Source organism: Sminthopsis crassicaudata, chromosome 3 (genome assembly GCF_048593235.1).
Source record: "Sminthopsis crassicaudata isolate SCR6 chromosome 3, ASM4859323v1, whole genome shotgun sequence".
In the NCBI taxonomy this organism is placed as follows: Eukaryota; Metazoa; Chordata; class Mammalia; order Dasyuromorphia; family Dasyuridae; genus Sminthopsis; species Sminthopsis crassicaudata.
This window is the reverse complement of record NC_133619.1, coordinates 642,355,543-642,373,022: the sequence shown is the minus strand read 5'-3', so window position 1 is coordinate 642,373,022 and position 17,480 is coordinate 642,355,543. Positions and strand designations below refer to the sequence as shown.

The 17,480-nt window shown below is 35.9% G+C and overlaps 1 protein-coding gene across 1 annotated transcript in view; it reads right to left on the bottom strand.

The window, feature by feature from the left end:
• Nucleotides 1-3,869: 3,869 nt before the first annotated feature.
• Nucleotides 3,870-17,480, bottom strand: part of LOC141562618 (vomeronasal type-2 receptor 26-like) — a 79,946-nt gene continuing 66,335 nt past the window's right edge. Inside the window, exons 6-8 of the mRNA XM_074302620.1 lie at nt 12,485-12,565; nt 8,055-8,178; nt 3,870-4,813 (exon numbers count right to left, since the gene is read on the bottom strand). Of these exons, the coding sequence (XP_074158721.1) occupies nt 3,885-4,813; nt 8,055-8,178; nt 12,485-12,565 (1,134 nt within the window). The 3' untranslated portion in view covers nt 3,870-3,884. The remainder of the gene's footprint in view (nt 4,814-8,054; nt 8,179-12,484; nt 12,566-17,480) is intronic.

Genomic DNA, 17,480 nt, shown 5'->3' with positions numbered 1-17,480 from the left:
TTTAGGAGAAGCCTCTAACATTCTATAACTTGGGTCCTGTCTTCTTCCTCCACAATACTAGCAGACAGATCTAGTTTAAGCACTCTAGTAGTTAATAGAAATCCCTCTGGAGGCAGAAGAGAGATTTTCAAAATATTTCAAATAGAAAATATAGTAACTGGAAAAACTCCTGGCCCTGTTTCTCTAAAATATTCACTCATTGATTTTCCCTCTGTCTTCCATTTCTCCACATGGATTGTTCCTTCTTGTGAAAACCCAAACCAACATTTTTCTATAAACTCTAAAAATTCCTGTAACTGTTCTGTAGTAATTACCAATCCTCTTTCCTTAACTAGCTTCTTTGTTTCAGATAACATTCTCAATCCCTGTCAACTGATTGCTTTTGCCCCATTCTCATTCAATATATATGCACTATATAGGTATCAGTGGTACAAAACTCAAATTTACTTGCAACTAATACTTGTGTTAGATTGAAGCTAAAAGAATTTTACGTCTTACTTTAATCCTTGAACTCACCAAGAGGTCACTCTCCTCTGCAATGGCATTCAGGTCCCTGTCTAGTTGAGTGCCCAGTGTGGATGCCCGCTGCCCCAAATAGGATGAGTGTGGAAATGAAAGTATAGGAGCCAGCCAGGTACCATCTAAGAATTCCATTTATTTATCTGAGAGCCAGGGTCCATATTTTCTCTAAGCTCATATTGCCAGAACACTAGAGTCTTCAGGTTACTTAGTGAATGTTTCAAGATTACAGATATACATCCTAACTTTCCTTGCAGCTTGACATGAACATTAAACAGTGATTAGCAGCAAGTCTGCCTATTGTAATAATTATAAATTGTAGCACTTAGTGGTAACAGTCTACTTACTGTAACAGAGTCATACATTGTGTACTTCATGATGGCCTTGTTCCTATTACATTGTTCAAGCCTGTTATCCTAGAAATATTCCCAGAAATTCTATTCTAATTTTTGTTCTATAATAAATGAACAGCAGGACAATTTCAGAGAGGCCTGGAGAGACTGACATGAACTATTGCTGAGTGAAAAGGACAGAACCAGGAGATCATTGTACATGGCAACAACAAGGTTATATGATAATCAATTCAGGAGGATGTGGCTCTCTTCAACAATGAGCTGCTTCAGAGCAGATCCAATAGTTTAGTGATAAAGAGAGCCATCTACAACCACAGAGAGAACTGTAGGAACCGAGTGCGCTTCACAACAGAACATTTTCACTTTCTTGTCATTTGCTTGAATTTTATTTTGTCTATAACTTTTTTTTTGGTTTGATTTGATTTTTCTTGTATAGTAAGATAATTGTATAAATATATATAAATATATATGTATATATATAAACATGTATGGATCTATAAATATATACAAATATATTATAAAGATATATAAATATAATATATATGAATATATATAAATATACATGAATATATAAATATATAAATATATATGAACATATTGAATTTGATCTATATTTCCACCATGTTTAACATATACTGGACTACTTGCCATCTTGGGGAGGGGATAAGGAAAGGAGAGAAATTGGGACACAAGGTTTTGCAAGGGTCAATGTTGAAGAATTGTCCATGCATATGTTTTGAAAAATAACAAGCTTTAATAAAGAAAAAAAAGAGAAGAAAGAAAGAAAAAGAAACGCTATTCTATGCTCTGCATAACATCTTGGACACAAAGCTCAGAAGGCCGAATAAAGAATGAACTCACTTCAGGTTTCACAGCAAATGCTCCAAATTCCTTTTAAATGATGATAAATACATTTTAGAGTGTTCTTACTCAGAAAAAAAGATGGACTGGAACATTTTTCTAACCAGAAACAACTTCCCATCAGGAAAGGTCTATTGTGAGGTAGGAGCTCAGGAGTGGTATAGTTCAAGCTAGCAAAGTCCCAGCCCTGGCTGGACGCCAGCCAACAAGGAGCAGTAACTATGAATCTGCTGCTGTCTTGGCAAAAAATAAGGTATAATGGGTCAAATTGAAGCTAATGCTTTTATGAGAAATCCAGACACCATCAATCAAAATGTAAATAACGAAAAAGTAGAAAACAATGTGATATATCTCACTGAAAAAATAATGATCCAGCAGAGACTTCCTAGACATCTTCTGGTAAGATACTATCGAGGAAAACTCTTAGTGTTCTAGAGGGTAAGAGAGAAATGGAATGAATGCACTGATTACCATCTAAAGAATTCAAAGAGGAAATGTCCAGAAATAGGGTTGTCAAATTCCAGAACTTTTAGGTAAATGGGAAAATATTGCAAATATCTAGAAAGAAAGAATTCAAGTATATGACAAGACAGTCAGAATATACAAGATTTTGTTACTTCTTCTTTAAAGTACTAGAGTATTTGGAATATGAATTTCTGTAGAGCAAAGGAGCTAGGATTGTAACCAGCAATTGTCTGCCCAGTAAAACTGTTGATGAACATTCAGGAAAAAAGGTAGGAACTCAGTGAAGTAGAGGAATTCCAATTATTTGTGATAAAAAGGCCAGAGCTGAACAGAAAATTTGATTTTCAAATACAGAACTCAGGAGAAGCACAAGTAGTTTCATTTTTCAGAAAATGGAAATCATAAGGGACTTAACATGATTTATTTGTTTACATTTGCACATGGGAGAATGATCCTTGTAATTCAAGAGAAATTTCTCATTATTAGGGAAGTGAGGAGGGTATATAAACAGTGCATAGGTATGAATTGAATATGAACATGAAAGAATACTTTATGAAAGAAATTACATTAAATTAAAGGGTTGGTGGAATGTAATGGGAGAAAGGGAAAAGGAGAAGGAAGATGGCATAAATTATTCTATTAAAAAGGCAACATAAAGCATTTAGTAGAGCGGAAGGAAGGAGGGGATGGAGAATGAATGAATATTACACTTATTCGAATTGGATGTAAGAGGAAATAACACACACTCAACATAGATATAGAAATCTATATTATTTTGCAAGATAATAGGAGAGTAAAGGAATAAGAGCAGGGGCTAGGGTGAGCAAAGAGAGGGAATATTATGAAATATGTGGTGAAAAGTAAAAGCCTTTCATGAGGGATAAATTGAAAAAAGAAACAAAAAAGAATAAATGGGTAAAATGTAGTCAGCAATAGTCATTGTGAAAACAATTTTGAAGCAACTTTCTTTGCTTCAGTCAGTTTTCTCAAATGTTGAAATATATCAAAATATGACTCAATCCCCAATATTGATTAAAATATATGACATATGTTGAAATGGCCTTAAATTATGCAAATTCAATCCACCTAAAACTAACACTTTGTGTCTTGAAACCTAAAAGTGATTAAGAAAAAAAGGAAAAGCAAATATACATACAAAAATATTGATGTCATCTCTTTTCTTGGGGAAACAATTGGAAATTGGGGAAATTCTCATCAAATGCAGACTGGCTGAAGAAATTGTGGTATGTAACTGTGATGGAATACTTTGATGATTCTGTAAGTATGATGACCAGAAAAATTTGGAAGGATATACATGAACATATGAAAACTGAAAAGTAATGTTTACAAAGTCAAGCAATATAGCAGACTGGTCACCTGCAAATGACTTTGCCTTTTCAACAACACAATGATCCAAAACTATTCTGAAGGTCTTTATGATGAAACTGTTGATGTTACACACTTTGTAAAAAAAATTATTTTAAGGGTTCTTTCTATTAATCCAAGGAATGATGCACATATATTTCTCAACAAGACAGTTATATAAATATTTTGTGTAACTGCACGTTTGGTATCTCAATGGTTCTGGGACTGGGGAAGAAGGGAGAGAATGTGGAAGTCAAACCTTTTAAAAAAAAGTTAAAAATATTGTTTTACATGCAATGGGGGGAAATAAAGATATCAAATTTAAAAAAAAAAAGAATTCTTGCTCCTGGAACTCCTTTGATTCTTGTTCTGTTTTGTGTTATTTTCCCATGATGCCAGGAGAATCACAAAACATTTGGGAATAAAAATACAGACTAGTAACCCGGCGCTGGAAGCAAAGATGGAGAAGATCTCTACAATCATCACAGCTTTCCCTTTGGAGCTCTGATATGTAGGGAGGAAAGAGATCCAGACGCTGCAAAACACCAGCATGCTGAAAGTAATGAATTTGGCTTCATTGAAAGCATCAGGCAGGTTCCTGGCCAGGAAGGCAATGGTGAAGCTTCCCAGGGCCAGAAAGCCCATGTAGCCCAGGACACAGTAAAATGCAAAGGCAGAGCCCTCATTACATGTGAGGATGATGTGGCCGGATTCAGAGCGTGTGTCTGCCTCTGGAAAGGGGGGACAGGTCCCCAACCAGATGGCACAGAAAAGCACTTGAATTCCGGAGCAGATGAGAACAACACAGTAGGGCACTCTAGGATGAAGGAATATCCTCATCCTGCTCCCTGGTTCTGTAACCCTGAAAGCCAGAACCACTATGATGGTTTTGGCCAAAATGGAGGAAACGGCCACAGTGAACACAACTGCAAATACTGTTTGTCGGAAAAGGCAGGAAGCAGTGGTGGGACGGCCCAGGAAGAGCAAGGAGCAGAGGAAGCAGAAGGAAAGGGAAGTGAGGAGCAGGTAGCTGAGGTTCCTATTATTGGCTTGGACTATGGGAGTGTCTTGGAATTTCACAAAGACCCACAGAACTAGGCCTGTGAGGAATGAGAGTGAAAGAGCTACAGCTGTCACTGCTTTCCCCCAAGGTTCATTCACATCCAGGAAGGTCACAGTCTTGGGGAGGCAGTGATCTCTCTGTTCATTGGGATATTCATCCTCTGGGCACTTCTTACACATCTCAGCATCTGCAGGAGGCAAACAAGAACTTAAAAGTTTAGATTAAAACATTTCTCTTCATTCCCACAGTAGGAAATAGTCAGGAGACCTGCAGCAATTCCTTCTGCTTCCATAGGATACATAATTCCATTCTCTCTTTATTGGATGATACAGTCACTGGTAAGTTACTTAGTACACTGGCCAGATCAAACCTTTTCATGCCCTTCAACGCTATTGGCTTTGCTTCAGGTTCTCTTTATTCCTTTTACATAAGTGATGACACCTTTTCTTCTTAACCTAATCACTAAGGCCAGTAAGCTTAGACAGTGGAGCCCTTCAGTATCAAATATCCAGATTACTTCTGTGTTGTGTTGGGCAATAACTCAAATTGAAGTGTTGCCTGTATCAATAATTCCTCATTCTTTCCAGCTCCCAGTTTATAACTTTCCACAACCGATTTATATGAATTTTAAACATTTTCTTGGTAGATACAGACTGTGTCTGTATTCTTGTCTCCTCTGTTGGAATAGAAACTCCCTGAATGAAGGATTCACTTTCTTTTTTTTATCACTTTAACCCTTTATTTATGACCAAGTTCTTCTCATACTAAATGATTGACTGATTAATGCCTTATAAAATAGCTGGCAAGTTTCTTATAGAAAATGTGTTTCTTTTGTTTTGGAAGTGTTCCTTTTATTTATCCCAAGAGAAATGAAGCCTTCCCAGAATATATTCAATAGTAAAAATGATAACCCATTAATGTCTTCATTTCATCAATTAATGTAAAGAAAAATTCTCTTTGGATCCTCAATTGGATTTTTTCACTACTATTTGGAATATTGGATTGACCTTATTTTCATCCTATGTTTCAGATCACTGAGACCTGAATTTAGCATTTAGAAAGCATCAATGACACACTGGACTCCTTATTTCCATCAGCAATCTCTCTGTTGTCTAAAAATATTTTTTCTCCTCATTGATTCTCCCTCTTTCTCTGTGATCTTCACAAATATTTTATTGCTCCTGTCACATCTGCAGTGAAAACCCAAAGAAAAATGCTAGCTATATGGCAAATAATCATCAATTGTTTCAATTTTACTCTGCACTATCAGTAAGTAAATGACTACTTGAATATGAATAAGACTTGAAGTCAAGAAAGTCCGAGTGCACATCCTGTCTCAGAAACACAGTTGTTATGCAACTCTGGACAAATAATATCCTTTGGTCTGTCTTTGTTTTCTTTTCAGTGAAATAAGGATAATAGTTTCACCATCTTTATAAGGTTATTATGAGCATCAAATAAGAGAGAACATATATAGCACAAAATTGAGCCTCTATTTACATGGTTTTTATAGTTTTTGTCGCCATCATCCTCATCCTTCTCATCACTAAGTCAAGGGCTTTCCCTCATTGCAGGATGAGACCCTTGTGTGCCCTATATAAGGCAGCAGAGGAGATTAAGGGATGGTCTAAATTTTGTACAAATTGTAAGATCTTCTCATAGAAGCAGCCTTTTCTCTGCTTTCCTCTTTTGCCTTCTCTCTTGGATTCAAAACCATGTAAGGCCGGTCTCAAATGCAATGCTATTGAATAAACCATGGCCACATCCATTCTGCTTTGAACTTGTGATGCAGTGTTGACTCCACAAGCCCTGTGACCCACATGGTAATTTCCTTATCTTATATCTAATTTCTTAAGCTTTTGGGTCAATTAATTAATTATTTGATGTCACTCTATGTGCAGTGTGATGAAAACAGGTGATGGCCATGAAGGAGGCAGATGCACTTTTAATACTATGGAAGCCACTCTGCTCCACAATGGTTTTGGTATCTCCCAGAAAACAAGGCCCAGCTAAATACCTGACCTTCTCAGGTAGAGATTGTTCCTGCTGCAGGAGTTCCCTCCAACCACAAGACACAGGTCCAGTCCCAGGGCTATCACTGCTTTCACCTGTGTTCATTAAAATGTCAGGGGAAAAAGGCCAATGTGTTTAGCATTCCTCACTATGTCTGACTTTTTTGTTACTATATTGTTCAATACCGTAAAGGAATAGAACAATGAAATATTGAAAGGCAATATTAGATCATCAATAGAAAGGGGTAATAGCATTTGGATGATTCCTACGGAGCTTACAGACTCAGCTAATTGTTTTGGGTTTCATATGGGACATGAACCATGTTCTCTGAAGACCCTGTTAGTTTTCAGCTCTTGCTCAGTGTTGAGTAAATTTTCGGCTGAAACCAAACCCATAAGTTAGAGAAAAGTCTGCAATCTATAATGTGTGGAATACAACTTCCCCATTAGGTAACTTTCTTTGCTTTTGCCTTCTCAATCTCAATATTTCAGTTTCTATTTCTTTCTAATCATTTCTTTCAATCTCTATCTCTGCCTTTGTCTCTCAACATCTGTCTTTCTGTTTCTCCTTTTCTATTTCTTGCAAAGACATCTCTCTCACTCCCTTACATATAAATACATGTATATTTACATATATGTGCATATATATGTATACTTATTATTTTACAAATATACATATAAATATGGAGATACTTGTATACCTTGTTTTTTAATCTTTACCTTTGTGTATATCCACGACACACTATCTAGGAGTAAAAGGGTAAGTGATTGCAGTTCATCAAAGAAATAAGATGATGAATAATTTCTTCCTGTATAATATCTTTCTCATTTTGCAGCAGGAAAAATTTACCATGTCATTGTGTTTGTACAGTTCCTGGCTTTGTCTTGGCAAGTTGACTTCCACATATTTTATCTTCTTTACACTTATGTGGAATTTCTCTTTTTATTTCTCATTCCTGGCCTTTCTTGGTAACATACAAATGGCAGTGACATATGTGGGTTTGTTTTCTATCCACCAATTGTGTTGAAAATGTTAATTGTTTCAAGTAGTTTTTGTTGATTTTCAAGGATTCTCTAAACATACAATATCTCCTGCAAAGAGTGATACTAGTTTTTTCATTGCCTACTTTAATTCCTTTAATTTCACTTTGGTCTCTTATTGCTAAAGGTATCATTTCTAGTACCAAGATTCATAATATTGATGAGGATGGGCATCCTTGTTTTCACCCTTTTATCTTATTGGAAAAGTTCCTAACTTTTGTTCTTTTTCTGGCTCATATAATCATTTACAGGGACTGTGGCATTTCTGGAAAATTGAGACAAAAGAATATCCTCTTAGTTTTTGTTTGTCTGTTTGTTTGTTTGTTTTTTTCACTAACAGGGGCCATGAGAAGCGAGCTCTTTGTAGTAACTCACCCCTATGACTGGAGATTTCTCCTTCTGAGCATGGGGAGCAACTGAAGCAACAAGGAGGCCTCCCCTCCAAAGGGAACTTCCTGAATCCAGCAGGACAGCTGGCACTACATACCGCAGAAGGAACCTAAGATAGTGATAGGAGACTGGAATAAACATTTTTAACTGACAGCTATTTATGTTTGTGAAGAAAAACGCTGCTTTTTTTTTTTTTTTTTTTTTTTTTTTTGCCATTCTGGTTTTGATAACCACTTTAACAGATACATAATTTGGAGTGTATATGAATGATCACATGGTCCAACTTCCTCTTTCCATTTGTCACCTACTCTTCTGCAACACTCAGTGACAAACCTTCTACTGAACCATTCACAAAAATGTATTTCACACCCTGGTCATTTATAAGACAGTCCATATATTGCATAATTACAAAGAAGAAGATTTCCCTTGTCTCAGTAATAGATGTGGGAGATATCTCAACAAGACCCTGAAACTTCTTCTTGGGGATGGCCATTGTACTGCAAGTGCTGTTCCCAAAATAATGTGAATTTTCATTGCCTAGAAGTATTCCTAATAAGATCAAGGGTTAAACAAGGATGTCCATGAACACCACTAATATACAATATTGTATTGGAAATGTTTTCTTCTGTAATAAATGATGAAAGAGAAATTGAAAGAATTAGTATACTTAATGAAAAAGCAAAAATAACACTTCTGACCAATCAAGTGCCCAATTGGATTTTGGAGTGACAGAACTCAGAAACATTTGGAATGCAATTCTTAAGCTTAAGATATATTGAAATGTCTTCAGGACAGGTCTGTGTGGACAGCACAGGTGGATCATGGCCTAGCAGAGGTGGGATGCATCTAGGTACAGCCTGGAGAAGTCCAGCATTGGGAATTTAATGTGAGGCTCTTATCCAAAGTACAGCAACAGTGCCTACTGTACCCTCATCCAGAAAGCCAGAGCATGAGCAGTTTTGCTGTGAGACCTCCAGGGCAGATAGAGCAGAGAACCTGGGAATCAGTGAATTTCAGCAAGCCAGCCCAATGGCAAAGCCTTCAGTACCATTGGCCCCTGTACACAGTCCATGAGAGACCCTTGTTCTTCTACAAATGAAGCTTGACACAGTCGCTTGTGTGTCCAAAAAACAGAGCTCAAATTTTAAAAGTGAGCAGACAAGCAAAAAACAAAAACAAAAACAAAACTCTGACCATAGAGAGGGAAGATCATAATAGAAGCCTGGAAGAGGATAACAATGGCAAAATGTTTATGAGTAAAATCTCAGTGGGGAATATGAACTTAGGTCAAGCTCAATAGCCTCTCTTGAAAAAGCTCAAAAAAGATCTTTAAAAAGAGATATGAGGAAAAATTTGTAGGAATAAGAATTATGAAGGAAATTTATGTCAATTTGGGAATAAAAACTCAAGCTTGGAAAGGGAAATAGGAAAATGTCTAGAAGAAACAACTTGTCACAAAATAAATTTGGCAAAATGGGAAAAATATAGAGAGTAATTATTTCTTAAAAATCAATTTGAGGAAATTGAAAAAGAAAATAACTCCTAAACTAAAAACTAGAGAAATTAAAAAAAAAAAAGAACAAAAATTCCTCTGAAATACAATTGGCCAAATGCAAAAGGAGGTGAATGACTCAACGGAAAAAAAGTAATTCACTAAAACTTAGAATTTGATATATGGAAATGAATGACATCTAGAATCAATGAAATAAAAGTAAGAAAAAGTGAAAAATTTGAAAAAAAAAAATTTCATTGGAGAAACAAATGATGTAGAAAACAGAATCAGGAGTGACAAAATAGCAATTACTGGATGTTCTGAAAGCTATGATAAATAAAAGAGTCCGGTAAATATTTTTCAAGAAATCTTCAAGGAAAACCATCCTGATATTTGAGAAACAGAAAGTAAAATTCATTGAAAGAATCCATGAGTTACTTCCTCAAAGAGACCTAAAATGAAACCTCTCAAAGAATATTGCAGCTAAGTTCCAGAATCAATCTGGGAAAATCCTGCAAGATTACAGAAAAAGAAGCAAAAATTGAGGCACCACCTACAGTATTACCCAGAAATTAAAAACTACTACATGAAAGGATGCGATATTCCAGGAGGTAAAAGAGTTTGGATACAACCAGAATTCAACTACTCAGAAAAATTAAGCATTATCTTTCTGAGAGGACATTAGATATTTAATGAAACAGGAGATTTTCAATCTTTTCTGATGAAAAGACCAAAGCTATAAATAAAATGGGAACTTCAAATACAAGAGTAAAGAGTATCAGGAAAAGTTAAATCAGGATAAAGAGAGGGAAAGTGTACCTAAGCAGAAGGTGTAGGAATAAGTTAACATCAATGTGATGATATAAAAAAGAAATTAAAAGTGGAAAATAATTGCATTGGGAAAAGAAAAAGGGGAAATAAAACGAGCTAAATGACATCATGCAAGGAGACACACATGACCTATTACAGTATAGGGAAAGAAAGGAGAGGTATGAGCATTGGTGGATTCAATCTCCTGGGTTTGGACTCGCAGAGGGAATATCCTAGATATTTTAGTAGGTACTGAATTTTTTTTTCACTGTCTAAAGAAGTAGAAATGGGAATGGGAAAGGAAAAAAAAAAGCTAATAGAAGGGAAGCCAGAAGCAGAAGGGAAAAGGATAAAGAAAATGGGAAATGACTGAAAAGGGGGAGGGCAGATTGAGGGATGTGAGGATTAGAAGCAAAACACTGATGAGGAAGGAAAGGGTGAAGGGAGAGAGAAAAGTATAATGTAGAAAACATCAATTGCTGGGAAATAGAGTCAGTAAGCTTAAGTATGAGTATGAATGTGATGAGTACTCCCAGAAAAGAGAAGTAGAGAGCAGAATGGATTAAAGGCCAGAATCTTCAATATGTTGTTTGCAATAAACAAATGTGAAGCAATTCTATACATACAGATTAAAGTAGAACAGAATATATTATTCTTCAGCTGAAGTTAAAAAAAAAAAAAAGTGATCCTGAACCTAGACCAAGTAAAACCGAAAATAGGTACAATTTAAAGAGATAAGGAAGAAAACTAAATCTTACTGAGGAGTACCAGAGATAAAGAGGTGAAATTAATACTAATGAACAGACCTGGAGAACATTTTACATAGTAAGATTATATGATGATCAGCTGGGATGGACTTGATTCATTTCAACAATGAGATGATACAAGATAATTCTAATAGACTTTGGTCTTAGTTGTGTGTGTGTGTGTGTGTGTGTGTGTGTGTGTGTGTGAGAGAGAGAGAGAGAGAGAGAGAGAGAGAGAGAGAGAGAGAGAGAGAGAGAGAGAGAGAGAGAGAGAGAGAGAGAGAGAGAGAGAGAGAGAGAACGAGAAAACAAGATGTAGTGTATATAATAGTCATAGAATAGTGGTGTACTATTAGACATGATTACCTAGTTGATTTTTGAAAAACGGGGAAAGTTGCATGAAATAACAAAAAGTAAAATGAGTTGAACTAAGAAAATATTGTTCACAGTAACAGCGATGGTTTTCTAAGAACGCTTTTGAAGTCTTTCATTTTGTGTGCTGTAACTTATAAAATCAATTAAGAAGAAAAGATGCAAGTGTAAACAATTTACCTCCAAAGACAGATATAACATAGATTCTTTTGTTTTACACACACATATGGATAGGTAGATACACAGATCCTTTTTTTTTTTTTTTTAGGAAAAAAGTAAGTAATGTGAAATGGAAAATCATGGTTATATATTGAATCCTCTATGTTGTGCTGCATACAAGCTAAAGATTTTTTCATTCTTTCCTATATAAGTTAAAAACAAATACAAATTAATATATATATATATATATATATATATATATATATATATATATATATATATATATATATATATATATTTATGCCTGCTTTGGAAATGGCAAAAAATGGGAATATGAAATTATTGAACTACATATTATATTTATAGATATCTATGTGAATACATAGAAATAAATTTACATATATATGTCTCGATATGCAACAAAATTTCTCTGTGTGTTTAATAATATACCTATGTAGATGTGTATAAATATAATATAGTATTATAGTGCTGTAAGAAATGATAAAGAGGATTGCTACAGAGAAAACAGGGGAGACATGTATAAACTTATGACAAGTGAAACAGAACCAGGTCTTACAGTCCAGCCATTTTTCCACTCAGCTGCACATATCAATAATGGAGAGTACACAAACATGAGTCAAGATTCTTCCTGTTTAGGAGCATAAAGTAACATTGAAAACATGTCTGACCTTTGAACTCCATGCGTCCCAGACTATGACATTTGCACAAATTGTAAAATCCTGACTGAGCTGAGCTTCTGGGATAAAGTTCCCCACGTACAGAAGATGATCATTATAAAAATTGAAGTATATATAGTTCATAATGGCATACTGAGCCTCTGTACGTCTATTCTCATCCACAAACACCTGCTCACCAACAACGTTCTTAAACTGGGTGTTCTTCAGGTAGGAGTGTAGCTGAAAAAGAGGAGAAATGCCCATCAGTGAGTGGTACCTGAGGGAAAGGCAATTGTACACGAGAATTTATGGAGTCCTGTGGTCTTATTTTCAGGTGGGATCAAATCTGAGTTTCTTCTGGGACACTTGACACCCACAGGGTTGCCTGCATCTCCCAGGTTTGTAGTTTCAGTTTCACACTCAAGCTCTCATTGTTTCTCACCTCCTTTATATAATGCATTGCCGAGGTCTGCTTGCAATATTTCTTTAATATGTTCCCCTCCTGTTCTCTGCTATTGGAACATCCTCATGACTTCACATTGGGATTATTGCACCTCCTGGTGGGTGCCTCTGCCTTAAACCTCTCCTACATCCTGCCTTCTGAAGTGCAGGCCAGACCATGGCACTCCCATCCTTCATAATCGCCAATGGTTTTCTCCCATCTCCAGGATAAATTATAAAACCATTTGTGTGACTTTCAAAGCACTCAGTGCAAACCAGGAGCTCAATATAGCAGCCATTGAATACACAGCACCTGAAGGAACCAAAGAAGTGGCAGCCATTGCAGGAGTTCTTGGACCACAGATGTTAAGAGGGTTGAAGAGCTTGTCAGAAGGGTATTACAGGGGTCTCTTTTAAAGCCCTGGGACAGAACTCGATTGGTTTGCCAATACCCAGATCGAGCACACCTGCCTGGCTCACAGTTTGAGAGTGAGGAAGAGAACTAGCACACAAGAACATTTAGCAATAGTGGAATAAGGATCTTCTCACAGTTGCAGGGCAGAAAAAAAGTGCTTGTGGTAACTTACAGAACGGAATAGAGGCCAGAACATTAATAAACACATTTATTTTAAGATCAGATAGCCTTGGAAGAAATGAAACTTCCATGTCCTTAGAAGAATGCCTGAAAATACCTCTACAAAACTCCTGAAGCTTGGGACATTGGCCCCTTTACCCTGGAAACAAGACACTACTCTAATAAACAGGTAAAGTCAAATAATAGCCTGGGAAAACTGGTAAACAACAGAAAATGGTTCTGATCCTAGAAAATTACTGTGATGAACAGGAAGATGAAAAATCCATATTAAGAAGAAAATAAAAAAGTCAAAACTCCTTTATCCAAAACCCACAACATAAGTAAGAATTGGTCTAAAGCCACAGAAGAGTTCAAAATGAAATTTCAAAAATTTCAAAAGGGAGGTAGAGAAAAAATTATGAAGAGAAATGAGAGAGGTATAAAAGGAAGGAGGAGAAAAATGCCTTAAAAATCAGAATTGGATAAATTGAACAGGAAATATAGAGGACCATTAAGGAGAATATTTCCTTAAAAATTAGGACTAAGAAGGCAGAAGGTAATGATGCTTTGAGAAATAAAAGAAAAAGCCAAAAGGAAAAAGAATAGAAAACAATATGCAACATCATAATGAAAAATACTGAGCTGGAAAACAAATAGGAGAGAGAGAATTTAACATTATGAGACTACACACGTTCTACAATAAATAAGAACATGGATTCTAGCTTTCAAGAAAGTGTGAAGGATAGAAAATCCTATCCAAAAATGACTTCTCAGAGACCTCTCAAAGTAAAAATCAGAAAAGTTATTTATTTAACAAATTCTCATGAGAATGAGCAATTCCACCATGAGGAGGGAAAGAAAGAAAGCTCACGGTAGAAGGGCTAAAGAACTAAGGGAAGAGATACAGTTTTTATAGGTTTAATTGCAAAAGGATTACATCATGAGTTTGGGGAACATTAAGGGATAGGTGCCCCCCCCTTCCCCACCAGTTAATTGAATGTTATCATTCATGTCAAAAACAACAGATTCTCCAGTTCAGGGAAGAACCACACATTAAACAATTAGTCGCCTAAACATTGACAGCCGGGACAGACATAAATGTCATCAAAAAATCTAAGCAATTAGTAGCCTAAACATTGAACATACCTATGCAGGTCACAGAGACCTAGAGAAGATAGAATACAGAACAGGAATTTAACATTGTTGTAAGTTCTTCATCATATCCTTACTTCATACTTGCCCCATACAAAAGTATCAAGTAAATTTCTCCTGCATTCCAGAATATGAAGGTAAAATAGAGTGTGAAAGAAGCCACAGATTATCTACCAAAAAAGATCCTCAGAGAAAGTCACCAGGGATATTTTAGCCCAATTCTAGCCCTCCAAGGTGAAGGAGAAAATATTGCAAGGATTCAGAAAGCAACAAATCTATACATTGGAGCTGCAGTCAGAGTGAGAAAAGAGTCACCTTCTTAATTAAAAGGATAATTTTAAGAAAAAAGGATCTGGCTTACAACTAAGGATCACCTACCCAGAAAACCTGCATTCAGTCCTTCAGGGAAAAAAATTGGGTTCCTAATGAAATAAAGAGCCATCAAATATTTATGATAAAAAAAAGTCCAGAGCTGAAGAGGAAATATGAAACCTAAGGTTATTTACAACTCTAAGACTCCAGGAAGGAAATTTATTTTTAACTTTATATGCAACTTGACAAATATTGGAAACCAACAATACAATCTTTGAGGAATATACAATAAGAATTAGAAACTGAAAAGTCTTCAATGTCTCCCATGTCCCACTTCTTGCTAAAATACATACTTAAAAAATCATAACTAAAAAGGCACCACACTCTCAATATTACCTGCCATGAATGAGGCAATACAGATTCTTCATTTCCTAAGGATCTTTTCTCAGATCTTTTTCTCAGTATTTCATGGAGAGCCCATGCCACAGCATAAAAAGCATTATAGATGTTGTAACTCAATGTGGATGTTGTCATGTCCACAGGGTAAAAAGGTAAATGTTTCACAGAGGCATTTGGTAAATATAAATCTTGTTGTGGGCTATCTGGTTGATCTGAGCATTTCAAAGGTGATGGCCTATGTGCTTTAAGAAGAACATCCCTCATTTTAAAATGAGATATAAACATTCTGATAAAACTCTCAAACCCAGGGACTGAACTAGTCAAGTGTGAAAAGAAGAGAGTAGCATGGAAAATGAAACCATAATGGTACAGGGCTCTGGTTGTAGTGTCTGAATGAGATGTGGCAATCCACACCTTCTTGGTTGGGAATAAAAATCCTGGTGGGGTTCCCATAATTGTTGATGAATCTGTGTCAGGATGAATGACAATGACTTTCACATCTGAAGTTAGGATCCTGGACTTAAAGATCTCAGAGGTCTCCCTATTTTTTCTGTCACTGAGAGGGATCTTCTCTGTGAAGGACACACAGACTCTATTCTTTTTCATTTCTTCTCTCATTTTCCTGAGGAATTCCTCACCTCTCATATCATCAAAGACAATCAGACCTATCCAGTTCCATTGAAAATATACCAATAAGCGGACAATACCTCGGTGAAGAGAAGAGGATTTGTGGGCTATCTGATAGAGGGAAGGAAACTGGACTTTGTCAGTAAGACCGGGATCAAATGGACCATAAGTAATCTGGATGAGAAAAAAAAATATGGATGAACATGTGCATGATGCTGCTGAGAGAACTAAAGTAAAATACACTTACTCAAATGGGCATATTTATTGTTAGAAGAAAGTTTTAGATTTTATTGTAAAGTTTATCGTAGATGACAATTTCTCTCTGAAAGTCTCTCCATTTATCTCTTGAAATGTATTGTTTACTCTTCAAGAGTGATCAGAACGTCTGCCCCCAAATTTGTTAACCATTACCATAATCTTTTTTTTTTTTTTTTAATTTTTAATTTTCTTTTTTATTTATAACATTTTTTGACAGTACATATGCATGGGTAATTTTTTACAACATTATCCCTTGCACTTACTTCTATTCAGATTTTTTCCCTTCCTCCCCCAACCCCCTCCCCCAGATGGCAAGCAGTCTTATATATATTACAGTATAATTTAGATACAATATATGTGTGTAGAACCGAATTTTTTGTTGCACAGGAAGAATTGGATTCAGAAGGTAAAAATAACAGTTTACATTCATTTCCCAGTGTTCCTTTTCTGGATGTAGCTGGTTCTGTCCATCATTAATCAATTGGAATTGGATTAGTTCTTCTCTATGTTGAAGAAATCCACTTCCATCAGCATACATCCTCGTACAGTATCATTGTTGAAGTGTATAATGATCTTCTGGTTCTGCTCGTTTCACTCAGCATCAGTTGATGTAAGTCTCTCCAAGCCTCTCTGTATTTCTCCTGTTGGTCATTTCTTATAGAACAATAATATTCCATAACATTCATATACCATAGTTTACCCAACCATTCTCCAATTGATGGACATCCATTCATCTTCCAGCTTCTAGTCACTATGAAAAGGGCTGCCACAAACATTTTGGCACATACAGGACCCTTTCCCTTCTCTAGTAGTTCCTTGGGGTATAAGCCCAGTAGTAGTATGGCTGGGTCAAAGGGTATGCATATTTTGATAACTTTTTGGGCATAATTCCAGATTGCTCTCCAGAATGGTTGGATTCTTTCACAACTCCACCAACAATGCATCAGTGTCCCAGTTTTCCCACAGCCCCTCCAACATTCATCATTATTTGTTCCTGTCATCTTAGCCAATCTGACAGGTGTGTAATGATACCTCAGAGTTGTCTTAATTTGCATTTCTCTGATCAATAGTGATTTGGAACACTCTTTCATATGAGTGGAAATAGTTTTAATTTCATCATCTGAAAATTGTCTGTTCATATCCTTTGACCATTTATCAATTGGAGAATGGCTTGATTTCTTATAAATTAAAGTCAATTCTCTGTATATTTTGGAGATGAGGCCTTTATCAGAACCTTTAACTGTAAAATTTTTTTCCCAATTTGTTACTTCCCTTCTAATCTTGTTTGCATTAGTTTTGTTTGTGCAGAAACTTTTTAATTTGGTGTAATCAAAATGTTCTATTTTGTGATCAATAATGGTCTCTAGTTCTCCCTTGGACACAAACTCCTTC